General features: G+C 35.5%; 1 protein-coding gene across 3 annotated transcripts in view; it reads right to left on the reverse strand.

The window, feature by feature from the left end:
• Positions 1-18,284, reverse strand: part of ATRNL1 (attractin like 1) — an 811,501-nt gene that overhangs the window by 406,400 nt on the left and 386,817 nt on the right. For all 3 annotated transcript variants that reach the window (XM_064373808.1, XM_021676929.2, XM_064373807.1), the window contains one exon: positions 14,400-14,461. In XM_064373808.1, the coding sequence (XP_064229878.1) occupies positions 14,400-14,461 (62 nt within the window). The remainder of the gene's footprint in view (positions 1-14,399; positions 14,462-18,284) is intronic.

Genomic DNA, 18,284 nt, shown 5'->3' on the forward strand with positions numbered 1-18,284 from the left:
TTACTTTCAGGTATTTATGCTAGAGGAATGAAAACTTATGTTTGTGTAAAACTTGTATGTATGTCGATCATGGCAGAATTATTCATAAGTACCAAAAAATGTAACAATCCATATCTCTCAATGGGTGAATGGATAAACAAAGTGTGATATATCCATATAATGGAATACTACTTAGCAGTGAAATGAACTGGACTATTGATACAAAATACACCTTAGATGAATCTTAAATGCAGTAGACTAAGGGAAAGAAGCCAGTTGAATGACATGACATTCTGGAAAAGGCAAAATTGTGAGAACAGAGATCAGGTCAATGGTTGCCAGGGTTTATGGGCAGGGAGAATGTCTGACTGCAAAGAAGGGTCGGTGAGATATTCATCGAGACTTTGGCATTGTTCTGTATCCTGGTAACTGATGCATGTTTTAAAACTCACACAACTGGAATCCCCCCAGAAGGAATTTTACTGCACAGAAATTTTAAAATGCTTCCAACAGAAGTAAAAAACAAACAATAATGATAATAAAAAAATACAGAAAAAATAAGCCAAATAATTAGCCACTGCCCCCTCCAACAATGAAAAAGCAACTGGGATATTTTAATTATGAGAATACTCATGCCTTGAATCATAAATATGAAAGAAAGCTTTTAAATAGTGGAGTTAATAATTTATGTTTAAAACAACCACTTTAGCAAATTTGAATACAATACATTGATAGAAAGAAGGTAGAATTGAGGTTCATGTAGGGCATGAAGGAAAGAGGATTTAATTGAATCCCAGGTATTGAAGTTAGTTAAATAGTGATACCTATAACTGAGCTTCAGAAGACTGGGAAAAAAAACAGCCTGTTTGCCAAGACAGTTAATTCAATTTAAGACATGTTAAGTTTGAGGTGTAAAGCAATTTTTAGGTCGAAATGCGAAGTTCCTGACATGACTCTTAGAGTCTATTTCAGCGTCTAGTACTCTAAACTTCAGCTTTGTAAACTAGATAAGGAGCACTGGTTTAACTAAGTTGCGATAAAATGTACCATCGCTAGTTTACTCCCATCGCATTAAATATTTTGGTTTACAAGAACAGTTTGGGCCTAAATATCTACTTTATTCCACAAGAAAGCCATGAAGGAAACTCCTAAGTAAACTTCCAATACAATAATAAATTATTTTTTCTATTTAGGAAAATCCATATTTTCAGGTTTCATTTCCATTAACATATCTATTACCATAATCTTATTTTTTTAAACAGGGACTTCTGTTTATTTGTAATTCTTCACAGTGTTCTTACTCAATTTTTTAAAAAACTTTATGGCAAGTATTCCTGAATAACACCACTTTGATGTACAGATCCTATGACTAAATTAGGTTTACTTCATTTTTTCTAGGGAATTAAATTTTCTTCTTTTTTCTCTTTCAAAACACCCTTATGCACAATATGATTAAATGTCTTATTTTTCTCAAATCTTGAACACTATACTTAACTTCGCATTATTCTGCCCACTTGCATGCTTGCTTCCATGTAGTCATCTTTGATTGTTTTTGTTTTTCAACTGCTTAAATATTATTTTTTTGGCTGTTGTATTCATTAGATTCCTCTAATCTTTCATCTTTAATTCCTATAAGTTTACATCATCTCTCACCAATTTACACCCAATAAGATGGCTATAAGAAAGCCAGTTAATACAAACTTTAATAGAATGTGGAAAAAATAAATGTCTGATCATTGCTGGCAAGGTTATTAAATGATACATCTTCTTTAGAAAACAGTTTGGCAGTTTCTTACAACGTTTAACCTAGAGTTACCATGTGATCAACAATTCTACAGCTAATTATATACTTAAGAGAAATGAAAACGTATATCCACATAAAAGTTTATACACAAATGTTCATAGTAGAATTATTCACAACAGTGAAGATAAAGAACCCAAATAACCATCAACTAATAGAAAGAGAAATAAAATGTGTTATATACATAAGATGAAATGTGATATACAATAAAAAGAAACAAAGTACTGAGCCATACTATGTTATGGATAAGCCTTAAAAACATTTTGCTAAATGAAACAGTCACAAAGCTGCACATTGTTTGACTCCATTTATATAAAATGTCCAGAATAGGCAAATCTATAGAAAGAAAGCAGATTAGTGATTTTTCAGAACTAGGGGTATGTGGAAGGGATGGAGTGACTACTGATAAATATATGGCTTCTTCTGGGGGTAATGATGTATTCTAAAATTGATTGTGATGATGGCTGAAGAATACTTAAACTGTGCACTTTAAATTGCTGGATTATATTTTATGTGAATTATATCACCAGAAAAGCTATTTTAAAAACAAACTAAAATTAAAAATAGGAAAATACATTTAAAAATTAGAAAATGATAAGTAAAACTAAAAGTTTCAAAGCTTTTTGTGCTCCTAGATGATTCAAAATGATAAAAGAGATGATGATCAATATTATTGCTAGCTAGGGAAAATATGCATGCTAAAATTTAACAGTAATTATTAAATAAAAAATGTTTAAAACTATAATTCCTAAACTTTTAAAAGGAAAATACATAAAAGAATATTAGCTCATTCAATTAATAATTAAAAGAGAAGAAAAATAAAAATTTCCATTTATTTCCCTGTCAAATAAAATTAAGACATTCTCAGATTATTAAAACAAAACAAAAATATCCAGATACTATTGGTATAACAGAAACACATACAAAATATGACAAGAGAAAAAATGTTAAAAGATATGCAAAAAGACATAGGCAAATTCTGTAAGTCAGAAAAGAGTGGGGGCCAATATTCAGCATTTTGGAAGAAAAGAATTTTCAATCCAGAATTTCTTCTCTAGCCAAACTAGCTTCATAAGTGAAGGAGAAATAAAATCCTTTACAGACAAGCAAATTCTGAGAGATTTTGTCACCACCAGGCCTGCCTTACAAGAGCTGAGCTCTTGTAATTTTTTCTTTCCTAAATATGGAAAAATAAATTTTTTAATTTTTTTTCTTTCCTAAATATGGAAAGAAAAAAACTGGTACCAGCCACTGCAAAAACATACCAAATTGTAAAGACCTTTGACACTATGAAGAAACTGCATCAACTAATGGGCAAAATAATCAGCTAGCATCATAATGACTGGATCAAATTTACACATAACAATATTAACCATAAATGTAAATGGGCTAAAGGTCCTAATTAAAAGACACAGACTGGCCAATTGAATAAACAGTCAAGACCAATTGATGCGCTGCATTCAGGAGACCCATTTCATGTGCAAAGACACATAGGCTCAAAATAAAGGGATGGAGGAAGATTTACCAAGCAAATGGAAAGCAAAAACAGAAGGGGTTGCAATCCTAGCCTCTGATAAAACAGACTTTAAACCAAGAAAGACCAAAAAAGACAAAGAAGGGCATTACATAACAGTAAAGGAATCAATGTAACAAGAAGAGCTAACTATCCTAAATATATATGCACCCAATACAGGAGCACCCAGATTCATAAAGCAAGTTCTTAGAGACCTACAAAGAGACTTAGACTCCCAGACAATAATAGTGGGAGACTTTAACACCCCACTGTCGATATTAGACAGATCAACGAGACAGAAAATTAACAAGGAGATTCAAGACTTGAACTCAGCTCTGGACCAAGCAGACCTAATAGATATCTACAGAACTCTCCACCCCAAATCAACAGAATATACATTCTTCTCAGCACCACATCACACTTATTCTAAAATAGAACACATAATTCGAAGTAAAACACTCCTCAGCAAATGCAGAAGAACCAAAATCATAACAAACAGTCTCTCAGACAGCAGTGCAATCAAATATGAAGTTGGGATTAAGATCACTCAAAACTGCACAACTACACGGAAAGGCATTTAATCAGTAATCAAAAATATTACAACAAAGAAGCCCTGAACTCAATGGCTTCACTGGTAAATTCTATCCAAACATTTTATTTTTATTTATTTATTTTTAATATACTTTAAGTTCTGGGGCACATGTACAGATCATGCAGGTTTGTTACATAGGTATACATGTGCCATGGTGGTTTGCTGCATCCATCCCCCTGTCATCTACATTAGGTATGTCTCCTAATGCTATCCCTCCCAATCTTCGCAACCCCTGCTATCCCTCCCCTGGCCCCCACCCCCTGACAGGCCCCGGTGTGTGATGTTCCCCTCCCTGTGTCCATGAATTCTCATTGTTCAACATCCACTTACGAGTGACAACATGTGGTGCTTAGTTTTCTGTTCTAGTGTCAGATTGCTGAGAATGATGGTTTCCAGCTTCATCCATGTCCCTGCAATGGATATGAACTCATCCTTTTTTATGGCTGCATAGTATTCCATGGTGTATATGTGCCACATTTTCCTTGTCCAGTCTATCTTTGATGGGAATTTGGTTTGGTTCCAGGTCTTTGCTATTGTAGGTAGCACCACAATAAACATACATGTGCATGTGTCTTTATAATTGGCTGAATATAATCCTTTGAGTATATATCCAGTAATGGGATTGCTGGGTCAAATGGTATTTCTATTTCTAGATCCTTGAGGAAGCACCACACTGTCTTCCACAATGGTTGAACTAATTTACATTCCCATGAATAGTGTAAAAGCATTCCTATTTCTCCACATTCTCTCCAGCATATGTTGTCTCAAGATTTTTAGTGATCACCATTCTAACTGGCATGAGATGGTATCTCAATGTGGTTTTGACTTTCATTTCTCTAATGACCAGTGATGATGAGCTTTTTTTCATATGCCTGTCGGCTGCATAAATATCTTCTCTTGAAAAATATCTATTCATATCCTTTGACCACTTTTTGATGGGATTGTTTGTTTTTTTCTTGTAAATTTGTTTAAGTTCTTTGTAGATTCTGGATATTATCCCTTTGTCAGATGGGTACATTGCAAAAATTTTTTCCCATTCTGTTGGTTGCCAGTCCACTCTAATGATAGTTTCTTTTGCTGCACAGAAGCTCTTAATTTAATTAGATCTCATTTGTCTATTTTGGCTTTTGTTGCCATTGCTTTTGAACTAATACCAATGCTCAAACTTTTCCCAAAAACTGAAGAGGACGGAACAATTCCCTAATCATTCTATGAGGCCAGCATTCTACATATTAATGTCTACAGAATGCAGCTGAAGCACAATATTTTTAGGGGGGGAAGGGAGGGAGGGAGGGAGGGAGAGAGAGAGAGGATAGGAGGATGGGAGGGATGGGAAAGAGGGAGGGAAGCTTACTGGCTATAGATAGGAGCCAGACGGTTTCTTTCATAGCTTTAAATGAGGCCCCTATGACTGACAGCAGAAGTGCCAACATTGATGACCAGCAGGATGCTGATTTAATTGCTATAGTGTTGCAGAACTCCAGAGATGACAGAATGCTCAGCCAAAGAAGTTCTGTTATGCAAAAGGGCCATAGTTCAGGAAACCTAGGACCCTGAAATATGGAATAGGAATATCTGGGTCAATGCATCTGAGGATGCTGGTTTTACAGCCCCCTTCCCTAGTAATACCTAGCACTTTGTTATGCTGGAAGAAGCTAAAGAGCTCTCTTCTCTCTTAGTAACAGGTGCTCCCCTCACAAGCTGTCACCGCTTCTCTTGGCTGCCAGACTGACAAGTGGGATTAAATCACAGCATGACCCAACTGAGCCTGATAAAAAAGAAAATGGATTGCACAATTAACACAGGTGCAAGATTTAGGGAGCATGTACTGGCAGGAACCATGGAAGTATAACAAGATTTAAATATTTGATGATAAAGGGCAATACAATGTTAAGACTAGATAAATAAAAATTCATTGATTTGGTGTATATTTTCAGGACCACTGGAGATGTAATACCTGACTGAGGGTTCCAAGAAATGGGGCAAACTTGTTGCTAGGGTGACTCGTAGAAGCCTGAAAAATGCTATGTCCAATACAAATGAAATTGAAATGCTTGAGTTGTCCTGGCTTATGGAAGAGAAAGTTATAAAAATGCTGAGACAGGATTATACTGGAATGGTTCATATTATATAAGTCCAGAAGAATTATCAAGTTGTGTTCCATGAGAAGACTGAGAGGACACTCTATGCATTAAGGCTATTATGAATATGCTAATGAGAGAGGCACCAGTATTACTAAAAAAAAAAAAAAAAAAGCTTAGAATTGGCTCTCCTCTTCAGGCCTGAAAAAAAGAGAGACAGTCACATGGCTACGTTTGTTAATTGCCATAAAAAGATGGAGACCCAAAGCAATAGAGGTCAGGTGTTAATGCTTAACTGCCAGAATCCAGAAATGACAATTGCCACAATTAGATCAACAAGATTGAATGAGCTGCCAAGGGGTTTGGCGCACAAAGAGTTCTAGGATTGATTAATAAAGCATGGTATTCTGAAGGGCAAAATAGGTGAGTGGCCAACAGTAGTACTACTTAACATCTGGTTTCACTTTAAGTAAGAATGAAGGAACAGGAGAGTTGAAGGTTGTTGCTTCAATGAAGACCCATGTTTCTCTGCCCAGTTCCCAGACTTCAGCTAATTTTCAAATCCAAAACCCATTGACCAAATAGGTGATTGAGTCCATAGAAGGGAAGACCCTGAAACATTTTGAAAAGTGGGCAAAATATAATCTCAGCCCAAAATCTCCTTAAAGTGATAAGCAACTTCAGCAAAGTCTCAGGATACAAAATCAATGTGCAGAAATCACAAGCATTTCTATACACCAATAACAGACAAACAGAGAGCCAAATCAAGAGCAAACTCCCATTCACAATTGCTACAAAGAGAAAAATACCTAGGAATACAACTAACAAAGGATGTAAAGGATCTCTTCAAGGAGAACAACAAACCACTGTTCAAGGAAATAAGAGAGGACACAAACAGATGGAGAAATATTCCATGCTCATGGTTAGGAAGAATCAATATCGTGAAAATGGCCATACTGCCCAAAGTAATTTATAGATTCAATGCTATCCCCATCAAGCTACCTATGACCCTCTTCACAGAACTGGAAAAAACCACCTTAAATTTCATATGGAACCAAAAGAGAGCCTGCATAGCCAAGACAATCCTAAGCAAAAAGATCAAAATCGGAGACATCACACTACCTGATTTCAAACTATACTACAAAGCTACAGTAATCAAAACAGCATGGTACTAGTACCAAAACAGAGATATAGACCAATGGAACAGAACAGAGGCCTTGGAGGCAACGCCACAAAGATCAGATAAACATCTGATCTTTGACAAACCTGACAAAAACAAGCAATGGGGAAAGGAGTCCCTGTTTAATAAATGGTGTTGGGAAAACTGGTTAGCAGTGTGCAGACAGCAGAAACTGGACCCCCTCCTGACACTTTACACTAAAATTAACTCCAGATGGATTAAAGACTTAGACAGAAGACCTAACACCATAAAAACCCTAGAAGAAAACCTAGGCAAACCATTCAGGACATAGGCATAGGTAAGGACTTCATGACTAAAACACACCAAAAGCATTGGCAACAAAAGTCAAAATAAACAAATGGTACCTAATTAAACTCCAGAGCTTCTATTCAACGAAAGAAACAATCATTAGAGTGAAATGGCAACCAACGGAATGGGGAAAAAATTTTGCAATCTACCCGTCTGACAAAGGGCTAATATCCAGAATCTACAAAGAGCTAAAACAGATTTACAAGAAAAAAACAAACAAACCCATCCAAAAGTGGGCGAAGGATATGAACAGACACTTTTCAAAAGAAGACATATATGAGGCCAACAAACATATGAAAAAATGCTTATTATCACTGATTATCAGAGAAATGCAAATAAAAACCACATTGAGATACCACCTCACGCCAGTTAGTATGGCGATCATTAAAAAATCTGGAGACAGATGCTGGAGAGGATGTGGAGAGATAGGAACACTTTTACACTGTTGGTGGGAGTGTAAACTAGTTCAACCATTGTGGAAGACAGTGTGGTGCTTCCTCAAGGACATAGAAATAGAAATTCCATTTGACCCAGCAATCCCATTACTGGGTATATACCCAAAGGATTATAAATCATTTTATTATAAAGACACATGTGCATATATGTTCATAGCAGCACTGTTTACAATAGCAAAGACCTGGAACCAACCCAAATGCCCATTGACAATAGACTGGACAGGGAAAATGTGGCACATATAAACCATGGAATACTATGCAGCCATAAAAAAATGATGAGCTTGTCTCCTTTGTAGGGACATGGATGAACCTGGAAACCATCATTCTCAGCAAACTGACACAAGAATAGAAAATCAAACACCGCATATTCTCACTCATAGGCGGGTGTTGAACAATGAGAACACATGGACACAGGGAGGACAGCATCACACACTGGGGTCTGTTGGCGGGGGGGCCAAGGGAGGGACAGCAGCGGGGTGAGAAAGTCAGGGAGGGATAACATGGGGAGAAATGGCAGATGTAGGTGATGGGGGATGGAAGCAGCAAACCACATTGCCATGTGTGTACCTATACAACAATCCTGCATGATCTGCACATGTACCCCAGAACCTAAAGAACAATAAAAATAAAAAAATTTTAAAAAGATCCCTGAACATACCTATACCATATACTTGATTATATATACAGATATATACATGAGGATATATATACAGTACAGGAGGAATAAGCAGACATTTTGACTACTGTTAGACATGAGGTTAGAAGTGACACAGATAACCAAGGATTCAAAATAGCATCATGGCCTCTTATTAGAGTTGGGGTGTTCAGGGGGTGGGACACATAACAAATTCTGACTAATTCTGGCTCACATTGTGCCCACTATGTCAAATGGAGCCACCCAGTGGTCATTTCCCGAGTCTTTAAGTGTATAAATATAACTGATGTACAAAGTAGCTGGAATAACCCCTACACTGTGTTCCTGGCTTATTGGATAAGATCAGTCATAGTGGAAAAGACCAACTGGTAATCTCTGAAACTAGCCCCAACTGAACAAGTTAATAAATAAAAATATTATGTCATCCTAGTGTTATAGAAAATTAATGCCACCATTAAAAATATAAAAGGTACAGGGATAGTAGTCTCCACTAAATTTTCATTTATTTATTTACAATAAATAATTCAGACTTTTCTGAATTATTTTCTGAACAAGATGTATCAGGAAGATCAGATATATCTACTTTTTCATGTTACACACATGAAAAAATATTTATTTAAAAAATAATTCCTTTAAATTTTCAAATCATTTACTATATTATTTCACAGCAACAACAAGAAAAAACAAAACCCTTTAGTTCAATATATGAAGGGACTGAGATTTAGAGAAGCTTGATGACTGCTATAGTTTGGATATTTGATCCCCCAAATCACATGTTAAAATTTGATAACCAATGTTAGAGATGGGGCCTAATGGAAGGTGATTGGGTCATGGGGGTAGATCCATCATGAATGGCTTGGTGCCATCATTGTGCCAATGAGTGGGAACTCTATTTGGATATTTAAAAGACCCTGGAACTTCTCTCCTCTATCTCTTGCCAACTTTCTCACCATGTGATCTCTGAACATATCAGCTTCCCTTCCTCTTCCATCATGAATGGAAACAGCTTGGGGCCCTCACCAGATGCAAATGCCAACACCATACTTCTTGTACAGCCTGCAGAACCATGAGCCAAGTAAACTTCTTTCCTTTCTATATTACTCAGCTTCAGGTATTGTTTTATAGTAACACAAATGGACTCAGGCAGAAAAATGGTACCAGGAAGTGGTATGTTGCTATAAAGATACCTAAAAATGTAAAAGTGGCTTTGGAAGTGGAGGGCTTATAAAAACACAGGACGATAAAGAAACGTATGGAGTATCTTAGAGACTGGTTAAGTGGTTGTGACCAAAATGCTGACTGAAATATAGACAGTAAAGGCCATGTTGAGGAAGTCTCAGATTGAAATTAGGAAATCATTGGAAGCTGAAACAAAGGTAACCTTTGTAATGGCCCTGTCAAAGATTTTGGCTACATTGTGTCCATGTCAAGCAGTAAAGTGCTCAAGAAGTACTGTGGCTGCTGTTAACAGCTTATATTCACATATGGGAGCAAATGAATAACCTAAAATCAGAAATGATAATCAATAGGAAAGCAGAGCATAACAATTTGTAGAATTGTCAGCCTGGCCATGTGGCAGAGAGAGTGTTTTCAGAAGAGGACACCAAGAGTGCTGGGGTAGAAAACACCTGTTAAAGAACGTAGCATGAATAAAAGGTAGCCAGGTACTAATAGCAAAGACAATGGGGGAGAGACTCTGAAGGCATTTCAGACATCTGTCAGGATTCTGGGCTTCCCATCACAGACCAAGAGGCCAAGGAGGATGATATGGCTTTGGATGACAGACTTGGAACACCATTGCCATGCCCCATCTCTAGAAATTGCTCCCCACATCTCACTGCTCAAATGGCCCCAGGTATTGCTCCTGCTGCCACTGAAGAAGGCTAGAAAGTATGAGTAGTAGAGGCTTGAAAACTTCCACTGAGATTTCAGGGGATGTATTGAAAAGCCTGATTGTCCAGGCAGAAGCCTGCCATAGGGGTGGAGAGCCTGCAGACAGTTGCTAGTGAGGCAATGCTGAGCAGAAATGTAGGGTTGGAAGCCCTGAAGAGAGTACCCTTCAAGGAACTGCCTAGTAGAGCAGGGCCCTGGTTCAGTATGTTCCCAGGATGCAGAATATGAAATCAAGGGAGATAATTTTGGAGTTTTAAGATTTAATGTCTTCCCTGCTACATTTCAGATTTTCATGCAGCATGTTATCCCTATATTTTGACCAATTTCTCCCTTTTGGAATGAGATGTTTACTCATATCTGTTCTACCATTGTATCTTGGAGGTAAATAACTTGATTTTTATTTTACAGGCTCACAGCTGAAAGAAACTTGCTTTGAATCTCAGATGAGCATTTGGACTCTGGACTTCTGAGTTGATGCTGAAACAAGTTAAGACTTCTGGGAAGTACTGAGAATAAATTATTATATTTTGTATGTGAGAAGGACATGAGGGATTTCAGGGGCCATGGATAGACAGCTATAGTTTTAATATTTGACCCTCCAAACCACATGTTGAAATTTGATACCCAATGTTGGAGGTTGAGCCTAATGAAAGGTGTTATGGTTGCGGGGGCAGATCCCTCATGAATGACATGGTGGTGTCCTTATGGTAATGAATGAGTTCTCACTGTTAGTTCTCATGAGAACTGGCTGTTTAAATGAGTCTCTGCCTCTTTCCCCATGTGATTGCTATATCTGCCATCTCCCCTTCCTCTTCTGCCATGAGTAGAAGCAGTTTGATACCCTCACCAGATGCACATGCTGGCACCCTACTTCTTGTATAGTCTGCATAACTGTGAGCCAAATAAATCTCTTTTTATAAATTACACAGCCTCAGGTATTCCTTTTCAACAACACAAACAGACTAAAATAGTGACCTACTTAACATGGCACAAAACATTAAGAACAGAGCCAGGCTATGTCTGTAAGTGATCTCCCTAGTACAGGCCCAATTATGTTTGCCATCAAAGCTACACACAATATAGAGGTAAAAACTAACAGAGTTTGAGAACTGGCCCCCTATAGAACAATGGCTAAACTGCAAAGCTGACACACTCAGCTCTGTTACACAAATAACAGCAATAATAGTGAAAATGGCCTGATTTAGGGGTCTCCATAAATGTAAACTTGTTTTAAAATCTCTTAAAGTTTAGTAGTAGCTGTATAAAACCTAATAATTAATAAGCTTCAAAATATCCTGTCCACATTTTCCTTAACAATGACATAGTTTTTTAAGTGACCTAATTTAACATTTCATTACTAGAAGAATTTAAATGACAAAAAAAACATCAAATATATTTATCACACTTAAAGATTAGAATATTTTATTTTACATTGTCCACGATGACAACATAATAAATAGGATCATCTCTAAGACATGGTACACATTAACAATACTTTTCTTTTACTAAACAAAAGAAAACAAAAGAGCTATTGAAGTCAAATATGCAAACGAATTTAAAAGCTTAAAATAAAAACCTCAAGATTCAAATAATTTACATACATATTCAACTTTGTGAAATTGTACACTTAATCAGACTTTCAGTGAATTTCCATCCAGACTATTCTGCATCAAAAATGTTTCTAGGCCAGGCATGGTGGCTAGTACTTGTAATCTCAGTGCTTTGGGAGGCCAAGGTAGGCAGATCACCTGAGGTCAGGAGATTGAGACTAGCCTGGCCAACATGGTGAAACCCTGTCTCTACTAAAAATACAAAATTTAGTTGGGTGTGGAGGCGGGTGCTTGTAATTCCAGCTACTCTGGAGGCTGAGGCAGGAGAATCGCTCATACCAGGGAGACAGAGGTTGCAGTGAGCCGAAATAGCACCACTGCACTCCAACCTGGGTGACAGAGCGAGACCTTGTCTCAAAAAAAAAGTTTTTTTAATCCCTTTAATAATGTTTGTTCAATTGTAACTTCTAGTACTTTCTAAAACCATATTGTAACTTTGTTAGTAGCCTTAAAATTCATTTATTTTCTGAAGTACAAAATTGTAAAATATTAAATATACTTAAGATGTTTTCTCAAATTTTATTTTAAGGGACAAATTTAAAGTATGAATGCATTTTTTACACATATTAGTGATAAATATGTTTATAGAAATACATTATAGAAATTATAATATTTTAAAGTGTATAGACAAACATGATTGTTTTCAGAGTAAACTAACCAATATGACAAAGGTTTCTCATATCAAGAAAAGTAGAAAAATGAACAAGGAATGTATAAATTGTAGAAAATAGTTTACAAGTCCGAAGGGCTGTTAATGTAAATGAGAGACTGAAATTGTTATATATGGGCCCATATGGATGAATTAGCAGAGAGATCATAGGGAGACAGATTTCAGCTCAGTTATAAAGAACAATTTGTTATCTGATGTTAGAAAATGCTATCTGAGGAGCTGGTGAGCTTCCTGTAATTAAAGGCATTCAGGCATAAAACTGATCAGTGGTTGGGCAAATTATGTCCACAGGCTGAATTCAATCCACCAGCTGTTTTTATAATAAAGTTTTATTGGAACACAGCCACTCCCATTTGTTTCCATATTGGCTCTGTCTGCTTTAACACCATCGCAGAAAAGTTGCATAGATGCGATGAAGACCATACAGCACAGAAATCTTGAAATATTTACTATTTGGCCCTTAATGGAAAATGTTTGCAGATTCCAACAAAAAAGGTATTGGGAATTTGAATACTGTATGGATGTCTGGACAAGACAACCAACAAGGTGATGGTTACTTTGTGTTTAGCAAAGTTCCAAACACATCATCTGTGTTAAGGATTGAGTTGTGCAGGTCTTTACTGTATGGCAGCCCAGCCAACTTGGTGAGTGCTGGTCAAAATTCACACTGCACTATTTTCAAAGTTGTGTGCCATGATGTGGGGCTTTATGTGCCAGAAAAAGAAGTCACATTTGTCTAATTTGCACAAAGGCACCCAAATGACCAGCATAAGCCTCACACATAATAACAATGTTAACAAAAATAACATCTCTTCCAATTCAGAGGATCTATTAAGTTCCAGACATTCTGTAACTTAAACTCAGCTTTTTCTCCTAACCCAGAGTTTCTATATTTAAGTCCCATGGAAATGAAAATAAATGTTCCCTGAAAAGAGTTTTCATGTTTTGAGAAATGCTACAAACTATAACCTTTCTCTCTCTCTTTTTTTAATTGCATTTTAGGTTTTGGGGTACATGTGAAGAACATGCAAGATTGTTGCATAGGTGCACACGTGGCAGTGTGATTTGCTGCCTTCCTCCTCTTCACCTATATCTGGCATTTCTCCCCATGCTATCTCTCTCTTTTAGAATGATACATTGCAAATTGGCATTTTAAAAGCTCTGAAAAGTAATGCCAGTTGAAAACCAACCAAAAGAGCCCTGTTTAACTTTAGGACACATAGCATTTTACAAAGTTGCTTCACTGTGGAACCCCTTTTTCTGAACCTATAATGAATATGATATACAATTAATATAATTAACTAAGAAATAAACAGATTATTTTAGTTCTTACAGATGTAACCAATCCATGTGGGGCATGCACTGTTAAGATCATTAATTAAAGTAGGCTATAATTATTTATGTGATGGGGACACAAAGTTATCCTCTTTCCACTGAATCCATTAGATAATAAATAGTGTAACCGCAAAATAATCTTGCACAAGGATATTTGAGCTATGTCCCCTCTGCTCTGCAGAATATATTTAAGCATATAAAACTATTCAAGACATGCTATATGATATTTTAAGGTTAAAGAATTGATCAATTATCTAACAGACTGACAGGACGTATATCAGAATATAGGCTTGACAAGTTCAAAGTCAGTAAGAGCAAACTTTTACCTGAAGAAGGTGACAAAAAACTGCACAAGATCCATGATTGTATTGTGTTGTGAGAATGCAATCTGAAAAATCAAAATAAAAAAATTGAAAGTATGTTCTTTTCTAAAACCTGTGGTGATATTACATGAGATTTGTAAATATATCATTTCTAAATCACCAAGATGTTTGGATCATCATATTATAAATCAACTATGTGATGGAATCAAAACTTCATTTAGAATACCTAATATATCCAACTGCTAATGATGGTCTTAGTGTAGACTATGACACTAAATGTTTTAAAAAATTAGAAAATTACTTTAAGGATGTATGCTAAGAGTTTCATGTAAAATACTATAAATATGCCTAACTAAAACACCTACATTTTCTTTTTTCTTTTTATTATTATTACACTTTAAGTTCTGGGGTACATGTGCAGAGCATGCAGGTTTGTTACACAGGTATACATGTGCCATGGTGGTTTGCTGTATCTATCACCTGTCATCTACATTAGGGTTTCCTCCTAATGCTATCCCTCCCCCTCTACCCCCGCCCTATCATCCCTCCCCCAACCTTCCACTCCCATCAACAAGCCCTGGTGTATTATGTTCACCTCCTTGTGTTTATGTGTTCTCATTGTTCAACACCCATTTATCAGTGAGAACATGCGATAACACCTAAATTTTCAACTGAGTTAAGAAAACAGGGAATTTTCTTTCTATATATCTTCATCTAGGGAATCTTTATACATACATACAAATGTTTTGTTATACACCATTCAAATAATAAAATATGTCACATCATTTTAAAATTTGTTAATGTTAATAAGAAGTTAATTTTGAAAGGTGAAACTAGCCAAAAAGTTAACGTGGTTCTCCATTTCTGTCAACATTATAGAGATCATAATACAAAATCTGTCTTGAGGAAGTGTATTATAGTGTATCAATCAACAATATAGCATCTGAATAGAGAATAACTCATTGTGTAATGTGGCTTTTCACTTGCTAGCCCCATATATTTTGAAAACCTAGTCTATTTCTCAGTTTTCCCATATGAGAATAGTAATAATAAAAGCATCTACCTTATAATGTTATAGAAAATTTAACTGAATTAATAAATATCTAAGTTTACCATAATATTTGGCACGTAATAGTTACAATAGAAACATTACTGAACTTTTGCATCATGTATAAATGAGATTTCAATATAAGTGAGTTTTCCCACATTGCTGAAGCTAAACCATTCAGGTATTAAAATCTTTTTCTTTTAATAATATTTTATGAAAATCTTTCAAAAACATAGTAGAATTTCTACTGAAAATGGAATAAAAGGAATGAGTTTTCTCTCCCACTATAAACAACTGGAAATCTAGGTGAAGTATATGAAACAACCAATTTCAGGCACTGGACAAGTGACAGGAGACTATGATCCCCGAGTAAAGAAAAACAAAGAAAATGAATCCCATAATTGTCCTAGCTTTCAGTGCAAGCAAGGAACATGAAGGAATTTAAATGGCATTCTAAAATAAGGGATGTCAGTATTTCTTATGTAAAGAATAACAGTAAGTTCAGAAAATAATTTTTTTGGCATGCACATGTAAGCTTAAATATAGTAATATTCATTTTCTACAAGCTTCTAAGCTATTAAATTATGAAACACTTATACAAAGGCTGAAGAAAGATAATTGGCATAGGAGATTGGTTATAGGTGAAAATGTCATAAAAGACTAAAGAAAAAAACATCTTTTAAAGTTTAAAAGAAGGAATTTTTCTCCCCAGGTGATTGCCCATAAGAATGTCATAGAAATGAAGCTTATCAAAGAATATTGTCAACAAGAACTTAAATCCATGGTAACAGAATTACAGATATAATAATTAAGAACAGGAAAATCTTCAAAATGATAATATTTTTAAATCATAATAAAGAAAATTAGTTTGATTAAGACAAATTGGAATAGGAGGAAACCTTACACAGTGTTGATAAATATCTAAATGAAAAGGGGGTAAAAGGACTTGAACAAAGTCTTGAATAAATTAGTAAATATATTTTAAAAAGAGAACAGATGAAATAACAAATATTAAATATAACATAAAATTAACTGAGCAAGATAAAGTGCAATTGCAGTAAATATCAACAGACTAAAACCACATTGAAAGAGAGATTTTTGCAGTAGATTAAAAGATACAATTCAGCTTTATGTTTTTAGCAGAAACCACAGTGACACATTTTTACCCAAAATATAAAATACTGTAAGAAGATATAACAGACACTTAAAAACAACAAAGCATATAGACCAAGATTAATAGTAAAGTGAAATTCAAAGTCAAAACCTGATCAAATAAAACACAGAGACAAAGAAGATATAACAATAATAAAACAATACGCACCAAAAATACAGGCTAAGTAAGCAAAAGCACAGTGCTTTTATATCCATACAAGGGGAATTTGATAATGGCAAAATCATGGAAGATATTATGTACATGCATATCTCTTTTAAAAGTTATCTGAACAAAAAGACCCAAAATTAATCTACTTAGTCATTTAAATCATGTAAAACTATTGAAGAAATAGTCATTAAACAAGCTCTGTTCCAGATTCTGGTGACACCAGTGTAATAAGACAAAGCTCTAACTCTTTTGGCATTTATTTTCTAATAGTAGGAAGGAAAAAATAAAAGGTAAATTTGTAGGGGGGTATCATAATTGTTGACCATGGTGTTTTGAGTGGAAAAAAGAGATGATATAAACTAGGAGGATTTGTGGCTAATTTGGATCAGGTAGTTAGAGCTGCGGGTCTCACTAAAGAGGTGATATATGAGCTGATATCCAAATAAGAAGTTTAAAACCACACAAATATCTGTTGGTAGAGGTTTCACAAGTGTAAAGATGATGATTAAGTTAGATATGTTTATGAAAAGTCACAAGACCTGGAGTATTGTGAGCAAAGGAAAGAGTAGTTGTAAATAAATTCCAATTAGAAAGTAAAAAGTAAGTCACATAAATTGTTGGCCATGACAAAGAGTTCAGACCTATTACAAGGACAGTGGAAACCCATGGAAGATTTTGAGCCATGGGAATGACATAATCTAACTCTCAAGAAAAATATAATTCTGGCTGTTGGGTAAGGAAGAAATGATTGAGCAAATCTGGAAGATAAGAGAGGAGGCTATTTGATTGTTCTAGTCATATGTTGATAGTAGCTTATAGAAGAGTAGTAGTCATCAAGACAAAAATAAGCAGTTGGGGACATACTTTTGGGTGAGAATCAAGGAGACGTGTTGAAGGATTAGATGTGACAGCTGGATGAAGGAGAAGAATCAATCATGACTGTTGCAGTTTGCTCTCACAAGAACAAGTGGAAAAATGATATTTCTACTTACTGAGAAGAATTAAAAAGGGCCATGAGGATCAAGGGAGAAATAAGAAAAGAAAAGCATATTTAGAATATGTTAAATGTGAAATACCTATACAATGTTCAAGAATAGATGGTAACTACTAGTTTGAAGCTCAGAGGAAAGGTTAGATTTAAAAATTTGGAAATCAAAGGAACATAAATGTCATTTTAAATCATGTACTTGTATGATATTCCCTAGGAGACAGAATAGATGCAGGAGAAATTATCTGTAAGACGACATTCAGGGCCACCCCATTATTAGAGCTTAAGAAAAGGAAGTGGAAAGGTAGGTGGGAGGAAACCAGGGAAGGGTTGGGGCAAGATGGTCAAAGAACAGAAATGTTGCAAGAAGAAAGTAGTGGTTGATTTTGTTAGTTAAGATAAGGATGAAAATATGGTTACTGGATTTGACAACATGAACTTCCTGAGTAATTTAAACTAAAGAGCCTTCAACAGAGTGGTAGGGATGTTAATAAAAACAGAATAATATAAGGAGAATGTGGAACATGACAA

Source organism: Aotus nancymaae, unplaced genomic scaffold (assembly GCF_030222135.1).
Source record: "Aotus nancymaae isolate 86718 unplaced genomic scaffold, 86718_ANA_hifiasm-v0.15.2.pri h1tg000010l, whole genome shotgun sequence".
Lineage (NCBI taxonomy): Eukaryota > Metazoa > Chordata > Mammalia > Primates > Aotidae > Aotus > Aotus nancymaae.